Source organism: Manis pentadactyla, chromosome 8 (assembly GCF_030020395.1).
Source record: "Manis pentadactyla isolate mManPen7 chromosome 8, mManPen7.hap1, whole genome shotgun sequence".
Lineage (NCBI taxonomy): Eukaryota > Metazoa > Chordata > Mammalia > Pholidota > Manidae > Manis > Manis pentadactyla.
The window spans coordinates 61,291,300-61,312,351 of NC_080026.1; the positions used below are offsets into that span (position 1 = coordinate 61,291,300).

Consider the following 21,052-nt stretch of genomic DNA (forward strand, 5'->3'; position numbering starts at 1 on the left):
TTTTATAAATGAAGAAACTGCTGTCAAGAGAAGTGATTTTGTTTGGACCAGAAAGCTAGTAAATAGAGGCCCTAAGATTGAAATCCCCTGATGTCTCATACCAAAGTCCATTCTTTATACAACTTCCTGCTGCTTCCATAGGCACCAAGCAAGATGTTACCATGTCATGCTTGTGTACCCATGTAAGTGACAGAACTTAACAGTATGTGAAGGCTCTTGTCTTGAAGTTAACTATACCTGAAAAGGAAGGATAAATGAAGATTTTTACCAGTTCATCATTGGAGTTGGAAGGAATGACTCGAGTATACTCTATTCTTATTTTAACTTTACCTTGCAATACTTTAAGTACTTCTCTGTTACATCCTGTAGTATTTTAACTTCAAGTACCCATACTGAATACTGAAAGAGGTTCCTGACTCAACTTTCTGTCAGAACAAACTGGTCCTTTACTATTTTCCTGTGGAGAACAATATGTGCATGTATTTTCAAAAGTATAAGCTCAATAAATATTTCATTGGATGTAGTTTAGAGAATTAAAAAACACTTTGAAATTCACCTATTTTTTTTCAAATAAACACATTACTGTGTTTTCTTTCACAAAGCACAGATTCATGAGGGTCAATTAGAAGCCCATTACAACTTTTTTTCTAAATGGAAAATGTGACTAAACTAGGATAATACAGTAATTTATAAACTTAATCAAAAATATCTTTTACACTATTTAAATATTCCAAATATTTTCTTGGATTTCTAAATACTTTTTTTAATGCTGTATTTAGCCTTTTCTAAATCTTTTAATCTAATAATACAATTTAAAAATGAGATGGAGAAATGTAATATTTATTTCAACAGGAATAATTGTTTATTCCAAAGTCAATCCTTGTGTAACATTCATAGACAAGTTATCATTTAATTAAGTCTTGCAATGCCTCCTTTTATTTCTTTCCACTTAAAAAAGCAGTAGGTGGCACAATTAACTAAAAAGATTTGAGACCAAAAAATGACAGATACTAGATCTTGTATCAGAATGATTCAAATAAGCACCCAATTCTCTCTGTTTCTTCTTAGAGCAGAACTTGGTAAACTATGGTGACAGACTAAATTCAGTCCACCATTTACATTGGTGTGGCCTACAAGCTAAGAATGTTCTTTAAATTTTCAAATAGTTGATAAAAATCAAAATAATATTTTATACCATGAAAATTATATGACATTCAAAGTTGTGCCCAGAAATAAAGTTTTACTGGAACACAGCCACACTCATGTGATCACATGTTGCATATGGCTGCTTTCGTACTAAACCAGCAGTGTAGCCCCAGAAGATATGTAGCCCTTCATAGCTTTGCATTGCAGCTTGCACTACAAATGTGACACAATCAATATTCAACAGCAGTTTGAGTGACACATGTATCATTGTACCATGACAGGGGTTGTTTTTACTGCCGGTATATATCCAACATGTTAAAAAAAGAATGAATAGTGGACTTCAAGTACTGCAGTTTCAAGGCACAGAAGAAAGTTATTAATTAAATGGCAAATCATTCTGTGTATTATGCACTGTTACTATAACTGTACTAAAGAAAAACAATGCATTTGGACATAACCAGACTAAGGACTCATCACAGCATTCCAAACTTGCAGAAAAGCAAGTTGAAAAAAATCAGAAAATTTGAAATGGAGTATGTCATCAGAATAGAATTTCTAAATAAAAATGAACAATGCAAATGAGACAGCAGCCAAAATAAATTTCTGGGTGACTTATGTACTAGCCAAGCTAAAACTCTGTTTACCAATAGTAAGTTAATGAAACCATGTTTGATCACAGCAGTTGAAGAAATGTGCCCACAGAAAAGAAACTTGCTTAAAGACCAGTCCTGAGGATTAAAGATGGCGGCGTGAGAGGTGAGACAGGGGCATTCTCCTAAAACCACATATAATATGAAAATATAGTTAATACGACTAATCCTGAAAGAGCAACAGGAAAGACATCTGTGCCAAACTAAATACACCTGGAGAAAAGAATAAACCTCAAGGAACAGGGTAACATACAAAAGCCGTGGCCTGGTGGGACAAAAGCCCTTCCCCCAACCCAGCTCACCAGTGGGAGGAAGAGAAATCGAGCAAGGAGGAAGTGGAGGCCTGAGACTACTGGATACCTAACACCAGAGATGTGCTCTGGGAGCACAAATGTACATTTCATGGTGCTTTCATGGCACTCTTGTGATTAGGGGGTTGGAAAGCTAAGACAGACAGAATACCTGGAGAGACTGAGATTCCAGCCACTAGTGGAAAGCAGGGATCCATATCTGGCTGCTCTGGGAAAAAAGAAAGGTTGGCAGTCTGAGAGACTTCCCAAGAGCAAGAGGGCTGCTAAAGGGGCAAGGATTGCACAGAGCTTACTGCTCAGGAGAAAGGTAGACAAAATTGTCCAGGTGCACTCTGCCCAGCAGGTTGGGAACTTTCTCGATCTTCAGGTGCTCCAGCTCCCTGGCTAGCTACCCACTTTGAAAGACCCCCTCCATGATATACAGCCTACTGCGCCTTTCTCCTGGCCAGCCCCAATGGCTCACAAATCGGCAAACCCTACCCCAGCATTAGGCCAGCCAGAGGGTAGCCACATCTACAGTAACTACAAATGAAAAGCATAGAGGCTTATATCTGTGTGCTCGGCTCACTGGTTCTGGCAGTGGAGCAGGCATAGCAGCCGGGAAGCAGGAAACAGCTCTTTCCTCCCCCCAGGCACTAATACTGCACCCCTGCAAACCCCAACATTGCTTCAGGGGCTGAGAAGCTCCAGAGAGAAGAGTTTCTGGGCACTAGAGGGTGCAATATACAAATATGAAATGCCAAAGAAACTTGGTTCAAAGTAAAATTATGCATACAACACCTGAGAAAGATTCAAATGAAATTGAATTCATGAATTTTCCGGAAAGGGAGTTCAAAATAAAAATCATTAACATGCTCAAGGAGGAACAGAATATATTCAAGAACTCAGGAATGAATTCTGGTCAGAGATCCAATCGTTAAAGAGCACAATTGAGGGTAATAAAAGCAGATTAGATACCGTGCAGGAGACGATAAATGAAATAGAAATTAGAGAAGAAGAATACAAACAAGCTGAGGCACACAGAGAAAAAAGGATCTCTAAGAATGAAAGAATATTAAGAGAACTGTGCGGTCATTTGAAACTGAACAATATTCACATTATAGGGGTACTAGAAGAAGAAGAGATATAAAAAGGGATAGAAAGTGTCTTTGAGGAGGTAATTGTTGAAAACTTCCCCAACCTGGGGAAGGAGATAGTCTCTCAGGCCATGGAGGTATACAGATCTCCCAACTCAAGGGACCCAAGGAAGACAACACCAAGACATATAGCAATTAAAATGGCAAAGATCAAGGATAAGGACAGACTATTAAAAGCAGCCACAGAGAGAGGATCATGGAAAGAGGGTGGTGTGAGCAGTTCAGTGGAAATCTCCTCCCAAAAACATATATATTTATGAAAATACAATAAATACAACTATTTCTAAAAGAGACACCAGTGGATGCAGTACAACAGTCAGGATACATGTACATCTGCGAGAACTCAACATCACACAAAGGGGGTAAGATACAAGCTGTGGCCAGGCGGGACCTGAATGCTCCCCCACCCCAGACCTGGCAGGAAGAAAGGAGTCGGAACGGGGAGGGAGTGAAAGCCCAGGACTGCTAAACAAGCAGCTCTAGAAATCCGGACCTGGAACGCAGACACAAGGTGCATGAGGTGCTGAATATTAGAGAAACGGAAAAGCAAAACCTGTGGGGAGGTCCCCGCAACCGGTGCCCCTGAGACAAAAGAAAAGCAAGTGTTTTTTGTAAGTCTTAAAGAGACAGGGACCCCACAGCTGGACGAAGTCGTCCCGGCACACTTAGCCAGCTGCTGGGAATCCCGGGGAACTTTAGGGACCCTAAACCCCTGGGTGAAAGTGAAGCTCTGAAGCCCCTCACAGCACTAAGCAGCCTGCCAGTCATTCCCCCAACTGGCACAGACCCCGACACACTGGCCCAGTAGTGGGAGAGTGGCAGCGCGCGCTGGGGGCAGTGGCGCCACACGGGACTGGGAATGGCCCGCATGTACCGGCGGTGCCAGAGGGGACTGGGAGCAGCTCATGCAAGCTCGCCATGGTGGTGAATGAACAGCCCGGGAGAGGCCTATGTGTGCCGGCGGCAGTGATGCCAGAGGAGACCGGGAGAGGTCCGCGTGGGAGAGGCCCGCACGCACCTGCAGCAGTGCCAGAAGGAGCAGCCGCGCACCCAGCAGCCAACCAGAATCCCAGCACGACGCCCAGCTACCCAGGCCAGACGCAAAGGCTGCTGCTGGCACACAGCTGCCTGGCAGGGGTGCTACTATTGCGGACGAGCTCACCTGGCATGATGCCACTCCCTGCAGGGCTTGGCACTGCTCTGACGGAGACCCAGCCAACAGCAGCTTAGGGGATTAACCTGGTGGCTGCTCCAGGAGTGCGGGTAACTGACATAGGCAGTGGAGAAGGGCAAGGCATCCAGCAAGCAGGAAATGACATTCTTTTCCCAGCTGACACACCTGCAACCTGCTTACAGCCACCGCAATTACCATGAAAAGGCAAAAAATTTAGCCCAGTCCAAAATAGTTTAGACAACACTTGAGAGGAGGTCAGCAGAGACAGATCTAACCAGTCTCCCTGAAAAAGAATTCAAAATAAAAAGCATGAACATGCTGACAGAGCTGCAGACAAATATACAAGAGCTAAGGGATGATGCCCGGAGGGAGATTACAGAAATGAAACAATCTCTGGAAGGATTTATAAGCAGAATGGATAAGATGCACGAGGCCACTGATGGAATAGAATCCATAAAAACAGGAATGCATAGAAGCTGATGCAGACAGAGATAAAAGGATCTCCAGGAATGAAACAATATTAAGAGAACTGTGTGACCAATCCAAAAGGAAAAAATCTGCATTATAGGGGTATCAGAAGAAGAAAAGAGAGGAAAAGGAATAGAAAGTGTCTTTGAAGAAATAATTGCTGAGAACTTCACCAAACTGGGGAAGGAAATAGTTGCTCAGACCACGGAAGCACACAGAACTCCCAACAGAAGGAACCCAAAGAGGACAACAACAAGACACATAATAATTAAAATGGCAAAGATCAAGGACAAGGACAGAGTATTAAAGGCAGCCAGAGAGAGAAAAAAGGTCACCTTCAAAGGAAAACCCATCAGGCTATCATCAGACTTCACAACAGAAACCTTACAGGCCAGAAGAGAATGGCATGATATATTTAATGCAATGAAACAGAAGGGCCTGGAACCAAGGATACTGTATCCAGCACAATTATCACTTAAATATGAAGGAGGGATTAAACAATTCCCAGACAAGCAAAAGTTGAGGAAATTTGCCTCCCACAAACCACCTCTACAGGGTATCTTAGTGGGACTGCTCTAGATGGGAGCACTCCTAAAAAGAGCACAGAACAAAAGACCCAACATATGAAGAATGGAGGAGGAGGAAAAAGAAGGGAAAGAAATAATCATCAGACTGTGTTTATAACAGCTCAATAAGCGAGCTAAGTCAGACAGTAAGGTAGTAAAGAAGCTGACCTTGAACCTTTGGTAACCATGAATCTAAAGCCTGCAATGGCAATAAGTATGTATCTTTCAATAATCACCCTAAATGTAAATGGACTGAATGCACCAATCAAAAGACACAGAGTAATAGAATGGATAAAAAAGCAAGACCCATCTACATGCTGCTTAAAAGAGACTCACCTAAAAGCCAAAGACATGTACAGATTAAAAGTCAAGGGATGGAAAAAGATATTTCATGCAAACAACAGGGAGAAAAAAGCAGGAGCTGCAATACTAGTATCAGACTAAATAGACTTCAAAACAAAGAAAGTAACAAGAGATAAAGAAGGACATTACATAATGATAAAGAGCTCAGTCCAACAAGAGGATATAACCATTATAAACATATATGTATCCAATACAGGAGCATCAATATATGTGAAACAAATACTAACAGAATTAAAGGAGGAAATAGAATGCAATGCATTCATTTTGGGAGACTTCAACACACCACTCACTCCAAAGGACAGATGCACCAGACAGAAAATAAGTAAGGACACACAGGCACTGAACAACACACTAGAACAGATGGACCTACCAGACATCTATAGAACTCTACATCCAAAAGCAACAGGATACATATTCTTCTCAAGTGCACATGGAACATTCTTCAGAATAGACCACATACGAGGCCACAAAAAGAGCCTCAGTAAATTCCAAAGGACTGAAATCCTACCAACCAACTTTTCAGACCACAAAGGTATAAAACTAGAAATAAATTGTACAAAGAAAGCAAAAAGGCTCACAAACACATGGAGGCTTAACAACATGCTCCTAAATAATCAATGGATCAAGGACCAAATTAAAATGGAGATCCAGCAATAGATGGAAACAAACGACAACAACAACACAAAGCCCCTACTTCTGTGGGATGCAGCAAAAGCAGTCTTAAGAGGAAAGTATATAGCAATCCAGGCATATATAAAGAAGGAAGAACAATCCCAAACGAATAGTTTAACGTCATAATCATCGAAATAGGAAAAAGAAGAACAAATGAGGCCTAAGTTCAGCAGACAGATGGACATAATAAAGATCAGAGAAGAAATAAATAAAATTGAGAAGAAAAAAACAATAGAAAAAAATCAATGAAACCAAGAGCTGGTTCTTCGAGAAAATAAACAAAGTAGATAAGCCTCTAGTCAGACTTATTAAGAGAAAAAGATAATCAACACACATCAACAGAATCAGAATCGAGAAAGGAAAAATCACAACAGACTGCACAGAAACACAAAGAATCATTAGAGAATACTATGAAAACCTATATGCTAAGAAGCTGGAAAACCTAGGAGAAAGGGACAACTTCCTAGAAAAATACAACCTCCCAAGACTGACCCAGAAATACAAACAGACTAATTACCGGCAACGAAATTGAAGCGGTAATCAAAAAACTACCCAAGAAAAAAACCCGGGCCAGGTGGATTTACCTCAGAATTTTATCAGACATACAGAGAAGACATAATACCCATTCTCCTTAAAGTTTTCCAAAAAATAGAAGAGGAGGGAATACTCCCAAACTCATTCTATGAAACCAACATCACCCTAATAACAAAACCAGGGAAAGACCCCACCAAAAAAGAAAACAATAGACCAATACCCCTGGATGAACTAGGTGCAAAAATACTCAACAAAATATTAGCAAACTGAATTCAAAAATACATCAAGAGGATCATACACCATGACCAAGTGAGATTCATCCCAGGAATCAAAGGAAGGTACAACATTCGAAAATCCATCAACATCATCCACCACATCAACAAAAAAAGGACAAAAACCATATGATCATCTCCATAGATGCTGAAAAAGCATTCGGCAAAACTCAACATCCATTCATGATAAAAAGTCTCAACAAAATGGGTATAGAGGGCAAGTACCTCAACATAATAAAGGCCATATATGATAAACCCACAGGTAACATCATACTGAACAGCGAGAGGCTGAAAGCTTTTCCTCTGAGATCAGGAAAAAGACAGGTATGCCCACTCTCCCCACTGTTATTCAACATAGTACTGGAGGTCCTAGCCACAGCAATTTGACAAAACAAAGATATACAAGGAGTCCAGATTGGTAAAGAAGAAGTTAAAGTGTCACTATTTGCAGATAACATGATACTGTACATAAAAAACCCTAAAGACTCCACTCCAAAACTACTAGAACTAATATCAGAATATAGCAAAGTTGCAGTATACCAAATTAACACACAGAAATCTGTGGCTTTCCTATACACTAACAATGAACCAATAGAAAGAGAAATCAGGAAAACAACTCCATTCACAATTGCATCAAAAAGAATAAAATACCTAGGAATAAACCTAACCAAAGAAGTGAAAGACTTATACTCTGAAAACTACAAGTCACTCTTAAGAGAAATTAAAGGGGACACTAACAGATGGAAACACCCATGCTCGTGGCTAGGAAGAATTAATATCATAAAAATGGCCATCCTGCCCAAGGCAATATACAGATTCGATGCAATCCCTATCAAATTACCAACAGCATTCTTCAATGAACTGGAACAAATAGTTCAAAAATTCATATGGAACCACCAAAGACCCCGAACAGCCAAAGCAATCTTGAGAAGGAAGAATAAAGTGGGGGGGATCTCGCTCCCCAACTTAAAGCTCTACTACAAAGCCACAGTAATCAAGACAATTTGGTATTGGCACAAGAACAGAGGTACAGACCAGTGGAACAGAATAGAGACTCCAAACATTAACCCAAACACATATGGCCAATTAATATACGATACAGGAGCCATGGACATACAATGGGGAAATGACAGTCTCTTCAACAGACAGTGCTGGCAAAACTGGACAGCTACACGTAAGAGAATGAAACCGGATCACTGTCTAACCCCATATACAAAAATAATTTGAAATGGATCAAAGACCTAAATGTAACTCTTAGAGAAAAACATAGGCAAAAATCTGATTGACATAAATATGAGTGAGTTCTTCATGAACATATCTCCCCGGGCCAGGGAAATAAAAGCAAAAATGAACAATTGGGACTATATCAAGCTAAAAAGCTTCTGTACAGCAAAGGACACCATCAATAGAACAAAAACTTATCCTACAGTATGGGAGAATATATTCATAAATGACAGATCTGATAAAGGGTTGACATCCAAAATATATAAAAAGCTCACAGAGCTCAACAAACAAAAAGCAAATAATCCAATTAAAAAATGGGCAGAGGAGCTAAATAGACAGTACTCCTAAGAAGAAATTCAGATGGCCAACAGACACATGAAAAGATGCTCCACATCGCTTGTCATCAGAGTAATGCAAATTAAAACCACAATGAGATATCACCTCACACCAGGAAGGATCACCATCATCGAAGAGACAAACAACAATAAATGTTGGCGAGGTTGTGGAGAAAGGGGAACCCTCCTACACTGCTGGTGGGAATGTAAATTAGTTCAACCATTGTGGAAAGTAGTATGGAGGTTCCTCAAAAAGCTCAAAATAGAAATACCATTTGACCCAGGAATTCCACTTCTAGGAATTTACCCCAAGAATACAGCACTCCAGTTTGAAAAAGACAGATGCACCACTATGTTTATTGCAGCACTATTTACAATAGCCAAGATATGGAAGCAACCTAAATGCCCATCAGTAGATGAATGGATAAAGAAGATGTAGTACATATACACAATGGAATATTATTCAGCCATAAGAAAAAAATAGATCCTACCATTTACATCAACATGGATGGAGCTAGAGTGTATTATGCTCAGTGAAATAAGCCAGGCAGAGAAAGACAAGTACCAAATGATTTTACTCATATGTGGAATATAAAAAGAAAGGAAAACTGAAGGAACTCACAGCAGCAGAATCACAGAACCCTAGAATGGACTAACAGTTACCAAAGGGAAAGGGACTGGGGAGGATGTGTGGAAGGGAGGGATAAGGGCGGGGAAATAGAAAGGGGCATTACGATTAGCATGTATAGTGTGTGGGGGGGCTGAGGGAGGGCTGTGCAACACAGAGAAGACAAGTAGTGATTTTATAGCGTCTTACTATGTTGATGGACAGTGACTGTAAAGGTGTATGTGGAGGGGGACTTGGTGAAGGGGGCAACCTAGTAAACATAATGTTCTTAATGTAATTGTAGATTAATGATACAAAAAAAATTTAAGAAGGTAGATTTCATTTACATGTTTTTTCCACAATAAAATATTAGTCATTTATAATGAAAAGAAAAAGCAGCCACAGAGAGAAATAAGATCACATACAAACGGAAGTCCATCAGGCTAACATCAGACTTCTCAGCAGATACCTTACAGGCCAGAAGGCAGTGGCATGAAATACTTAATACAATGAAGTAGAAGAGCCTTGAACCAAGAATACTCTATCTGGCAAGATTATCATTTAAATTTGAAGGAGAGATTAAACAATTTCCAGATAAGGAAAAGCTGAGGGAATTTACCTCCCACAAACCATCTCTACAGTCTATTTTGGAGGGTTGCTATAGATGGAAGTGTTCCTAAGGTATAATAGCTGTCACCAGAGGTAATAAAACCACACTAAAGAAAGTAGAACAGTTAATTTCTATGCAAATGTGAAATTAAATAAACTATCCCCAAAGTCAATCAAGGGATAGATAAAGAGTACAGAATATGATACCTAATATATAAAGAACAGAGGAGGAAGAAAAAGGAAGAGAAGAAAAGAACCTTTAGATTGTGTTTGTAATAGCATATTAAGGGAGTTAAGTTAGACTCTTAGATAGTAAGGAAGTTAACCTTGAACTTTTGGTAACCACGAATCTAAAGCCTGCAATGGCAATAAGTACATGCCTATCGATAATCACCCTAAATGTAAATGGACTGAATGCACCAATCAAAAGACATAGAGTCACTGAATGGATAAAAAAACAAGATGTATCTATATGCTGCCTACAAGAGACTCACTTTAAACCCAAAGACATATACAGACTAAAAGTGAAGGGATGGAAAAAGATATTTCATGCAACTAAGAGGGAGAAAAGAGCAGGTGTTGCAGTACTTGCAGCAGACAAAATTGCCTTTAAAACAAAGGAAGTCACAAGAGACAAAGAAGGACATTACATAATGATTAAGGGGTCAATCCAACAATAAGATATCAGCATTATAAATGTCTATGCACCCAACACAGGAGCACTGACATATGGGACCTAAAAGAGGATATATAATGCAATGCATTCATTCTAGGAGACTTCAACACTCCACTCACTCTGAAGGACAGATCAACCAGACAGAAAATAAGTAAGGAGACAGAGGCACTGAACAACACAATAGAACAGATGGACCTAACAGACATGTATAGAACTCTACACCCAAAAGCAGCAGAATACACATTCCACTCAAGTACACATGGAACATTTTTAAGAATAGATCACATACTAGGCCAGAAAAAGAGCCTCAGTAAATTTAAAAGAGTGAAATTGTACCAACCATTTCTCAGACCACAAAGGTATGAAACTAGAAATAAATTATGCAAAGAAGAAGAAAAATTACACAAACACTTGGAGACTTCACGACATGCTCCTAAATAACCAATGGATCAGTGACCAAATAAAAACAGAGATCAAGCAATATATGGAGACAAATGACGACAATAATTCAACAATGCAAAATCTGTGGGACACAGCGAAGACTGTGCTAATAGGAAAGTATATTGCAATACAGGCCTACCTCAGGAAAGAAGAACAATCCTACATAAGCAGTGTAAACTCACAATTAACAAAACAAGAAAAAGAATAACAAATGAGGCCCAAAGTCAGAAGAAGGAGGGACATGATAAAGATTAGATCATAAGTAAATCAAATCGAGAAGAATAAAACAATAGAAAGAATCAATGAATGCAAGAGCTGGTTCCTCAAGAAAAAAACAAAATAGATAAACCCCTAGCGAGACTTATGAAGAAAAAAAGAGAGTCCATACACATAAACAGAATCAGAAATGAGAAAGGAAAAATCACTACGGACACCACAGAAATATGAAGAATTCTTAGAGAATACTATGAAAAACTATATACCAACAAACTCGATAACCTAGAGGAAATGGACAACTTTCTAGAAAAATACAAACTTCCAATCTAGAAAAATACAACTCTTCAAGGCTGACCCAGGAGGAAACAGAAAATCTGAACACACCAATTACCAGCAACAAAATTGAATTTGTAATAAAAAAACTACCTAAGAACAAAATCCGTGGACCAGATGGCTTCACCACTGAATTTTATCGAACATTTAGTGAAGATGTAATACCCATCCTCCTTAAAGTTTTCCAAAGAGCGGAAGAAGGGGGAATACTTCCAAACTCATTTTATGAGGCCAGCATCACTCTAATACCAAAATCAGGCAAAGACCCCACCAAAAAAGAAAATTACAGACTAATATCCCTGATGAACATAAATGCAAAAATATTCAACAAAATATTAGCAAACCGAATTAAAAAATACATCCAGCTGATCATACACCATGACTGAGTGGGATTCATCTCAATGTTGCAAGGATGGTACAGCATTCGAAAATCCATCAGCATCATCCACCACATCAACAAAAAGAACAGAACCATATGATCATCTCCATATATGCTGAAAAAGCATTCGACAAAATTCAACATCCATTCATGACAAAAACTCTCAACAAAATGGGTATAGAGGGCAAGTACCTCAACATAATAAAGGCCATATGACAAAACCACAGCTGACATTATACTTAACAGCAAGAAGCTGAAAGCTTTTCCTTTAAGATCAGAAGTAAGACAGGGATGCCCACTCTCCCCACTTCTATTCAACATAGTATTGGAGGTCCTAGCCACGGCAATCAGACAACACAAAGAAATAAAAGGCATCCAGATTGGTAGGGAAGAAGTTAAACTGTTCCTGTTTGCAGATGACATGATATTGTACCTAAAAATCCCTAAAAAATCCACTCCAAAACACCTAGATCTAATATCTAAATTCAGCAATGTTGCAGGATACAAAATTAATACACAGAAATCTGCTGCATTCCTGTACACTAATGATGAACTAGCAGAGAGAGAAATCAGTAAAACAATTCCATTCACAGTTGCATCAAAAAGAATAAAATACCTTGGAATAAACCTAATCAAGGAACTGAAAAACCTATACTCTGAAAACTACAAGACACTTATGAGAGAAATTAAAGAAGATATCAACAAATGGAAACACATCCCATGCTCATTTACAGGAAGAATTAATACTGTCAATCAAAGCAAATTAAAGATTAAAGCAATAAAAAATTAAATGCAATTCCTATTAAAATACCAACAGCATTCTTCAATGAACTAGAGTAAATTGTTCTAAAATTCATATGGAACCACAAAAGACCCCGAATAGCCAAAGCAATTCTGAGAAGGAAGAATAAAGCAGGGGGGACCTTGCTTCCCAACTTCAAGCTCTATTACAAAGCCACAGTTATCAAGACAATTTGGTACTGGCACAAGAACAGATCCATAGACCAATTGAACAGACTAGAGAGCCCTGATATAAACCCATCCATATATGGTCAATTAATATACGATAAAGGAGCCATGGACATACAATGGGAAAATGATGGCCTCTTCAAAAACTGGTGTTGGCAATATTGGACAGCTATATGCAAGAGAATGATAATGGTTTATTGTCTAACCTCCCACATAAAAGTAAACTTGAAATTGATCAAAGACCTGAATGTAAGTCATGAAACCATAAAACTCTTAGAAGGTAACATAGGCAAAACTCTCCTGAATATAAGGATGAGCAATTTCTTCCTGAACACATCTCCTCGAGCAAGTGAAACAAAAGCAAAAATGAACACATGGGAATACATGAAACTAAAAAGTTTCTGCACGGCAAAGGACATCACCAACAGAACAAAAAGGCATCCTACAGTATGGGAGAATATATTTGTCAATGACATTTCCAACAAGTTGTTAACATCCAAAATATATAAAGAACTTACATGCCTCAACACCCATAAAGCAAATAACCCAATTAAAAAATGGGCAGAGGATATGAGGAGACAATTCTCCAAAGAAGAAATTCAGATGGCCAACAGAGACATGAAAAGATGCTCCACATCACTAATCATCAGGGAAATGCAAATTAAAACCGCAATGAGATATCACCTCATACCAGTAAAGATGGCCAGGATAGAAAAGACTAAGAACAACAAATGTTGGCAAGGATGTGGAGAAAGGGGAAACCTCCTACACTGCTGGTGGGAATGTAAGCTAGTTAAACCACTGTGGAAAGCAATACGGAGGTTTCTCAAAAAACTAAAAATAGAAATACCATTTGACTCGGGAATCCCACTCCTTGGAATTTACCCAAAGAATACAACTTCTCAGACTCAAAAAGACATAAGTAGATGAATGGTTAAAGAAGAGATTATACATATACACAATGGAGTATTATTCAGCCATATGAAGAAAACAAATCCTACCATTTGCAACAACATGGATGGAGATGGAGGATATTATGCTCAGTGAAATAAGCCAGGTGGAGAAAGACAAGTGCCAAATGATTTCCCTCATTTGTGGAGTATAACAGTGAAGCAAACCTGAAGGAATAAAATAGCAGCAGACTCAGATACTGTAAGAAGGGACTAGTCGTTACCAAAGGGGAGAGGTAGGGGAGGGTGGGTGTGGAGGGATGGAGAAGGGGGTTACCGGGAAAACAGTGTAGCAAGAGAAGGTAAAAAGTGAATCTGTGGCATCTTACTACACTGATGGATAGTAACTGCAATGGGGTATGGCAGGGACTTGATAATATGGGTGTATGTAGTATCCACATTGTTTTTCATGTGAAACATTCATAAGAGTGTGTATCAATAATACTTTAATTATATATATATATATAAATTCCCCCACAGTGGAGTACATACAGGAAGGACATTTTAAAATAGAACAGTGTTACCTGCTGTTGCATTAAAGATGTTTATGCTAGAAAAAAAAATCTCATTACAGATCAATATCAGCAAGTGAACTTTTGCAATTGATTCTGCAAACTGGATAGGCAACACTAACTTTCAACCTCAATTAAGTAGAATGTAATTCCCACAAAAAAGAACTCCATTCTTCTCATTAGAAGACCTGACTCGAACACACACACACACACAAAGTACTCTAGTCCTATATTTTGAATTTTGTCAGTAAAAAATTTGTGGAAATTTTTCTCTTTTGCTATGTAAGTACCTACATAGTATCCTTGATTTTATCTCTTGACTTGAAAAACCTAAAATAGTTACTATCTGGCCCTTTACAGAGACAGTTTGCTGCCCTCTGTTGTAGAGTAGAAAGCTTCTCCTAGAATAGGCAAGATAAATGTCTTTCAAGGTATGACCAGAAAAAGTTTTCTACTCCCTTTCTCATCCACTCTATCCCTTGTCCAGTTCAGGTAGGTGAATAGAAAGGAAGAGAAAAATAAAAAAATTATTTTGAGAAGAATAGTAACAATTTTAAAAGAAATCCACAGCAACATTTGGGATATGTCTTAAATACAAATTGAGGCTGACTGGAGAAAACTGGAGTAAAAGGAGGAAATGACATTTCAAGCAAACAGACAAAGATGTGCAAAAACATGGTATAATAAGGTATCTAAAAAATGATGATGATGACAGTTTGTAAAGGGTATTACATGCTAAGCTGAGGAGCTTAGATTTTCTCCTTAGGTAAGGAAAGCCAAAACAGGATGTTCTAAGGAAGAAAACTGAAACAGTAAGTTAGCACACAGTCCACGTAAAAGACACAGGATTAAGGCTGTAACCCTCAGTGCTTCCTCTTCTCTATTTCTGGCCCATTATGTTTATGCCATGGTTGTTTGTAGTGCTAACCAGACCCTGACATGTTAGAGTCAACAGTTAGCACCAATTTGTCACAGTCTGCTCTCTGTGGCCACGAAGAATCAGTCAAATCTTTCTTCCACATAACACTCTGGGTTGCGCAGAATCCTGACGAAATCTTTGTGATTTGTGATCCCTGGTGCTCACACTCTGGAGACTCTCCTATCCCTGAGTGTGGGCATGACTTAGGACTTGCTTCTGGCCAACAGAACATGGCAAGAGCAATGGGATTTTCAGATATAATTTAGGCCCCAAATCAGTTGATTCTGAGTTACTCAAAAGGGAGCTGAGGGCACCCTCTAGACAAAAGCAGCAAAAACGCAGTAACATAACAGCCAGGAAATGAATTATGCCAGCAGTGTGAATGAGCTTGAAAGTACGTTCTCTTCCGCAGTCAAGCCTCCAGATAACAGCTCACCTTTGCCAACAGCTTGACTACAGCTCTGTGGGACTCTGAGCAGAGCACCCAGATAAACTGCCTAGACTACTGACCCACAAAAACTGTTCCCCAGACTACAGGTTATTTTTTCTATGAAAGGTTTGGCTACTAGGTTTTTATATTGTGGGATTTAATTTATACCTGTAATACCTTTTTCTCCTGTGCCCGCTTGGCAAACACCTACTCCTCTTTTAAGGTCACTTCTACTCAGAACTTGACTTTTAACTGTCTATCTTTCAGGCAAAATGAAGGCCCTCTCATCCGGTTTTCCAGAGATGCTGACAACTTTTTATAACAACTGCCAACATTGTATCATGGAAATTATTTGTAGCAAATTACATGCTCCATGAAGGGAGGGACAATCACCTTTGTAACCCAGTGCCTAGTGTAGAGACTGGCTACAAAAGTTCAGTAAATGTTTAGTGACTTAAAGTGAAAGGTGATAAAGAATCAGAGGAAGACAGAATGCATGAACCCCTTGGTTACCTTGTCCAATTCCCTATTGCCCAGCTAGGTACCTTTAGGTTGTTTCCTTCTGTTTTTATGAGTAGTAACTCCTTCCCAATTTATAGAGTAGGAAAACAAGACTACGGAAGTAGAGACATCCACCTTTAAGCAGCACAGTTAAATTTTGAAAAAGGTAGCAACTTTAGGGTCAACCCTTTCTACTTCAAGTCTACACGATTAAACACTGTTAAAACAAGACTCCGTAATCTAGCAGGCACCCTAGCGTTTCATCAAGTGACAGAAATAAATCTTTTGTATGAAAAAACCCTACTCCGTAAATAACTTTCAGTTTTAAAATAGTAAATATCAACCATATTGAAGGACAATTTCAGAATTACATACCTGGGGCAGAGAGGGTAGGGGACAATGCATGAAATTTAGTCAGTCTTGGGAATATAATAAGACTATTTTGATGACACAAGGTAAACATAAAGGTATCATATGATGTTCTCTTTTTCTACGTGAGACATGCAAATGAAAACCTATTTACCTTAAAGTTTCAGATGATGGTGTTAAAGTGCCATCTCCCCTATCTACTACATGAAAGAAATTCAATTGATCTCCTTCTCGGTATACCAAAAATGTAACTTGTTTGTTGCAGGAGGTCTTCTCCCAGACTTCACCTCGACTGGAATCCATGTACTCAGCCATCTCCCTCAGTGGATCTTCCATAGGAACTGAAAATGGAAAAGCTGATAAACAAACTTTCAATTTATATCAAGTTTTATGCCTCTTGGTACAGTGACAGGAGATAATGTGCTGAATTTGAATAACAATGCTGTGCATACAATATACACACGATATTCTTCAAAGAAGTTTCTGGTCTTTTTACAGTTAATACAGCATTCCTTATGTGAAAGAAATGAAATGCATTTGCATTATCATGCTCTTAGGTACAAAGACAGTGCTTAACCAAACACATGAGGTTTACACCTTCTTCCTGTATTTTCCAATATTGTTTCCAACAATTAATAATTAAAAAGCAATATAAATCTCACTTATTACTTTAGATTAAAAACACATACACATAATTGAGAGACATAATGTTAGAAATTCAAAGCAAACAAATTCCTTTTTCTTTCTGGTTTTATTATAAAGACTGATTCTTCTTAAAACTTTCTTAACCTGAAGTTAAGGTAATTAAAAGTACACAATAAGAACACAAGGGGGCCAGTGAATGTACTGAAATCGCAGTGTGTGCAGTGTGTGATGATCAGCATGTTTGTTTCTTAGGACCTCGACTGTCCTGGTGTGAATCCATGGGCCCAGGCATAGCATAAGGACCAGAGTAAAGCCACCACTACTGACAGGCTCCAGCGGCCTGGAGTTGTCCTCTTGTTTGAATGATACTGCAGCCATGATTACAACTTGCTCTCATCTACAGCAACCACAGATTCTGCTCCTGCGGTGCAAAGGGCCTCAAGAGACTGGTAGTTCTTAGGGTGAATATTCTAAAAGACCCTGAACCCCAGATTTGGGAGTCTTAAGTAATGGTTACAGGAAAAAAGTTCACTCCCAAAGACATTATCATGTCAAGCTGCAGAAACAATTGCTCTTTCCTAAAAGAGGTAATAATTTCTCAAACTTCCTTTCATTCAAGTAGCTTATTTATTAACAAAATCACAGCAGTAAGAAATACTAAATTCTGAAATTAACAAGGTGAAAAATTAAAGATGCTCCCATACTTTACATTCACTACCAAACCACAAAACCTCTGGAAATATAACAAGATTTAGGTGATTTTATAAAAATATTTGGAAGTTTGATCAACTCTTTCATAGGCACAAAATGTGTGAATATGTGAAGAAATTTTTAAAACAAGTTCTTGCCATTTCTAAGTTAATGTTACACTTTCCATATTATATTAAGAAAAAATAAAAACTATGCTACAGCTATCATAGAGCCACATGAAAGTCTTCCTTAAATCAACATAGTGTGCCTTTCTTAGGGAGGCATTAGGATGGAATATGTGTATGAATGAACATATATTTTCATAACAGAAAAATCATTTAGAGTTTATCAATTATAAAACATTGTATTTATAAAGTTTAGTCTAAAATTAATTTTAGAAAGAAAGTATTTTCTATGCTCTTTTGACAATGGTTAGTTAAAAAAATTTTTAAAGCTAAATATTATGGGAGCTCATATGGTAAGGGTACTTTTAAAACAATTTTCAAGTAAGACTAAATAGCTAAAAAATATGGTTTCTTAAATACCATATGGTTAAGTTCTAGATCTGGTTACAGTTTTTCTTTTACACAAAGTTTTCAATGATGTAAGATAGACAACAGCAAGCTTTTAATTAAAAAAAGTTGATTTGATAAAGGCAACATTAAATATTTAATGTAAAATATCAAAAAATAGATGTTTTCTAAATGCTGATTTTTCAATTCACAAGGCAAAGAAAGTTGGAGGGAAAAAAATATTATAAAGCTTCAACTATGTAAGGGTAGTGATACCTTTTATTTTCATTTTTTAAAAAAGCTTTTAAAAAGTGTATATGTATATATGTGCGTGTGTGTGTGCGTGTGTATGTATTTTATGTTAGAATCTGTAGCACTTACACTCCTTCTCATGAACATAAAATAATTTCAGTCCTAGTAAGAAAAGTAAGTGTTCTGATTATAATCATTCTGGCTTAAAGGTAATACTACACACAAATAGTCAACTTTCAGAAATATAATACAATGGAATTCACATGTCATGAAACACTGTATAATTCTATCTTATCATTGCTCAGTAACACTTTAGTGTTCTTTTACTGCCCTCAGAATTGGTATTATAAATATCACTTTATGCCACATAGGAAACTTTGTAAGTCCAATTAACAGAAAGTTTTAACTGCCAGTTTTTTGGTTAGTGCAGGATCTGACAAATAGGAAGGCCCTCCCCAAAATGAGGCCCACAGAGCAGTCTAAGGATTCCTCTACTTGTTGAGTACTCATGTGACATATCTCAACCAGGGACCAGTATTGACACCCAGCTCTTCCCATGCTAGAACTTTCTTGTTAATTAAGTCTCTGCTCACATCATCCTCTCAGAGAGCCCTTCCACGATCATCCTCCTACTACCCTACTTCCACGGACACTAACATGCTTTCCTATTTCTCCACAGCATTTATTACTGCTTAAAATGATGTCATTCTTTACACGTTTATTGTGGGCACTGTCATGAAGCAGGGATGTTTTCTCCCACAGAACATTGCACTGAACCTCTAGAAGATGTTCAACTATATTCACTGAGTGGATGAATGGACTCACAAGGACTGCCCACATTCTGAAAAAGGATTCCAAAGGGCCATAATAATATCCATGAAACCCAAATGCATCACAAACCAGGCTAACAAGCATCTTTGGAATTTTCTACAACAATCATTACTGAAGACTCAGTGGATAAAAAAAGCAACAAGACTGGTATGAACCTAAACACAATGATAACATGATATTTACACTATGCCATCTCATTTCCCTTCACTGTACTGGTGAGGTTTATTTTTAAATCTCTCTGGGTTGAAACAGGAATCAGGAGATTTCTAGAATATGTGTTCCCCTGTGCATTTAGGCTTTAAAGTACAATGCCTAGAGAAATAAGTGTGGTTCTTCTAAGAGAACCTGATGAAAACCCAAGGCTATAAAAACACCAAGTGTCTTGAAGATTATTATTGTCAAATTGAATCAGTATACATAATTTTAACATACACCTACCTCTTCTAGTATTTATAGGTCCACCACGCATAGCCAATACCAGCTTCAGGGTACAACCTTCTGAAATGCTGTGGATAGTTAACACAGAAATAAACCACAATCATCAAAATGCGTTCAGCGTCAAATGTACACATAATTATGTGCTGAGTTATCAGGCATACAGCCTACCCTCTAAAGCATGTTTTTAAAAAGACATGTGAATGTGGAGAAGACACATAATGACTCTATAGCATCTTACTACACTGACAGACAGTGACTGCAATGGGGTGGGGGTGAGGACTTGATAATATGGGTGACTGTTGAAACCACAAGGTTGTTCATGTGAAACCTTCATAATACTGTATATCTATCAATGATACTCTAATTAAATAAAAAAAGACATGTGCATAAATATAAAATGTTAACTTTTTACTTGTATAAATAATGAAAAAGTGAAAAAGTTCTAGTAAGCCTTAAATATGACATGAAATCTCAGAATAGAAGTACTGGAAAGGTCCTCTGTGACCATCTGGTTTAGCCTTTTCATTTCACCTGTAAGGAAAAAGAGATCCTAAGAAGAAAAAAAGCTTGTCCAAGACCCAAAGTACTAGAAATAGCAGATCTATTTAATAAGGTAGAAAATAGAAAAACAGCAAATCTCCAGGTTCTGTTGTTCTCCGAACTATTCCACACCATCACTGACCCTCTTGTTCTTAAAAAAGTGAAGAATTTTTACTTGAGAGAAGGGAGAATGACAGACAAAGGTCAGATAGCATCCCTGCAGTCACTGGTGTCACAGCGTCACTTAGTAACATAGTGGGCTTAATGAGGATGGGAGGCTTGGTGAAGAGTGATACTCTCTTACCTGATACTCTTGTGGAAATGTAAAGAAAAGGAATATAGCCAGGTGGGAATGGGTCAATATTCAAAGAAAGGAGAGGAG

At 38.2% G+C, this 21,052-nt stretch overlaps 1 protein-coding gene across 1 annotated transcript in view; it reads right to left on the reverse strand.

Annotated features, from left to right (window-relative positions):
* ZFAND4 (zinc finger AN1-type containing 4) overlaps positions 1 to 21,052 on the reverse strand; it is a 71,876-nt gene that overhangs the window by 27,055 nt on the left and 23,769 nt on the right. The window contains exons 3-4 of the mRNA XM_057505802.1: positions 20,131 to 20,198; positions 16,917 to 17,103 (exon numbers count right to left, since the gene is read on the reverse strand). Coding sequence (XP_057361785.1) covers positions 16,917 to 17,103; positions 20,131 to 20,198 — 255 coding nt within the window. The remainder of the gene's footprint in view (positions 1 to 16,916; positions 17,104 to 20,130; positions 20,199 to 21,052) is intronic.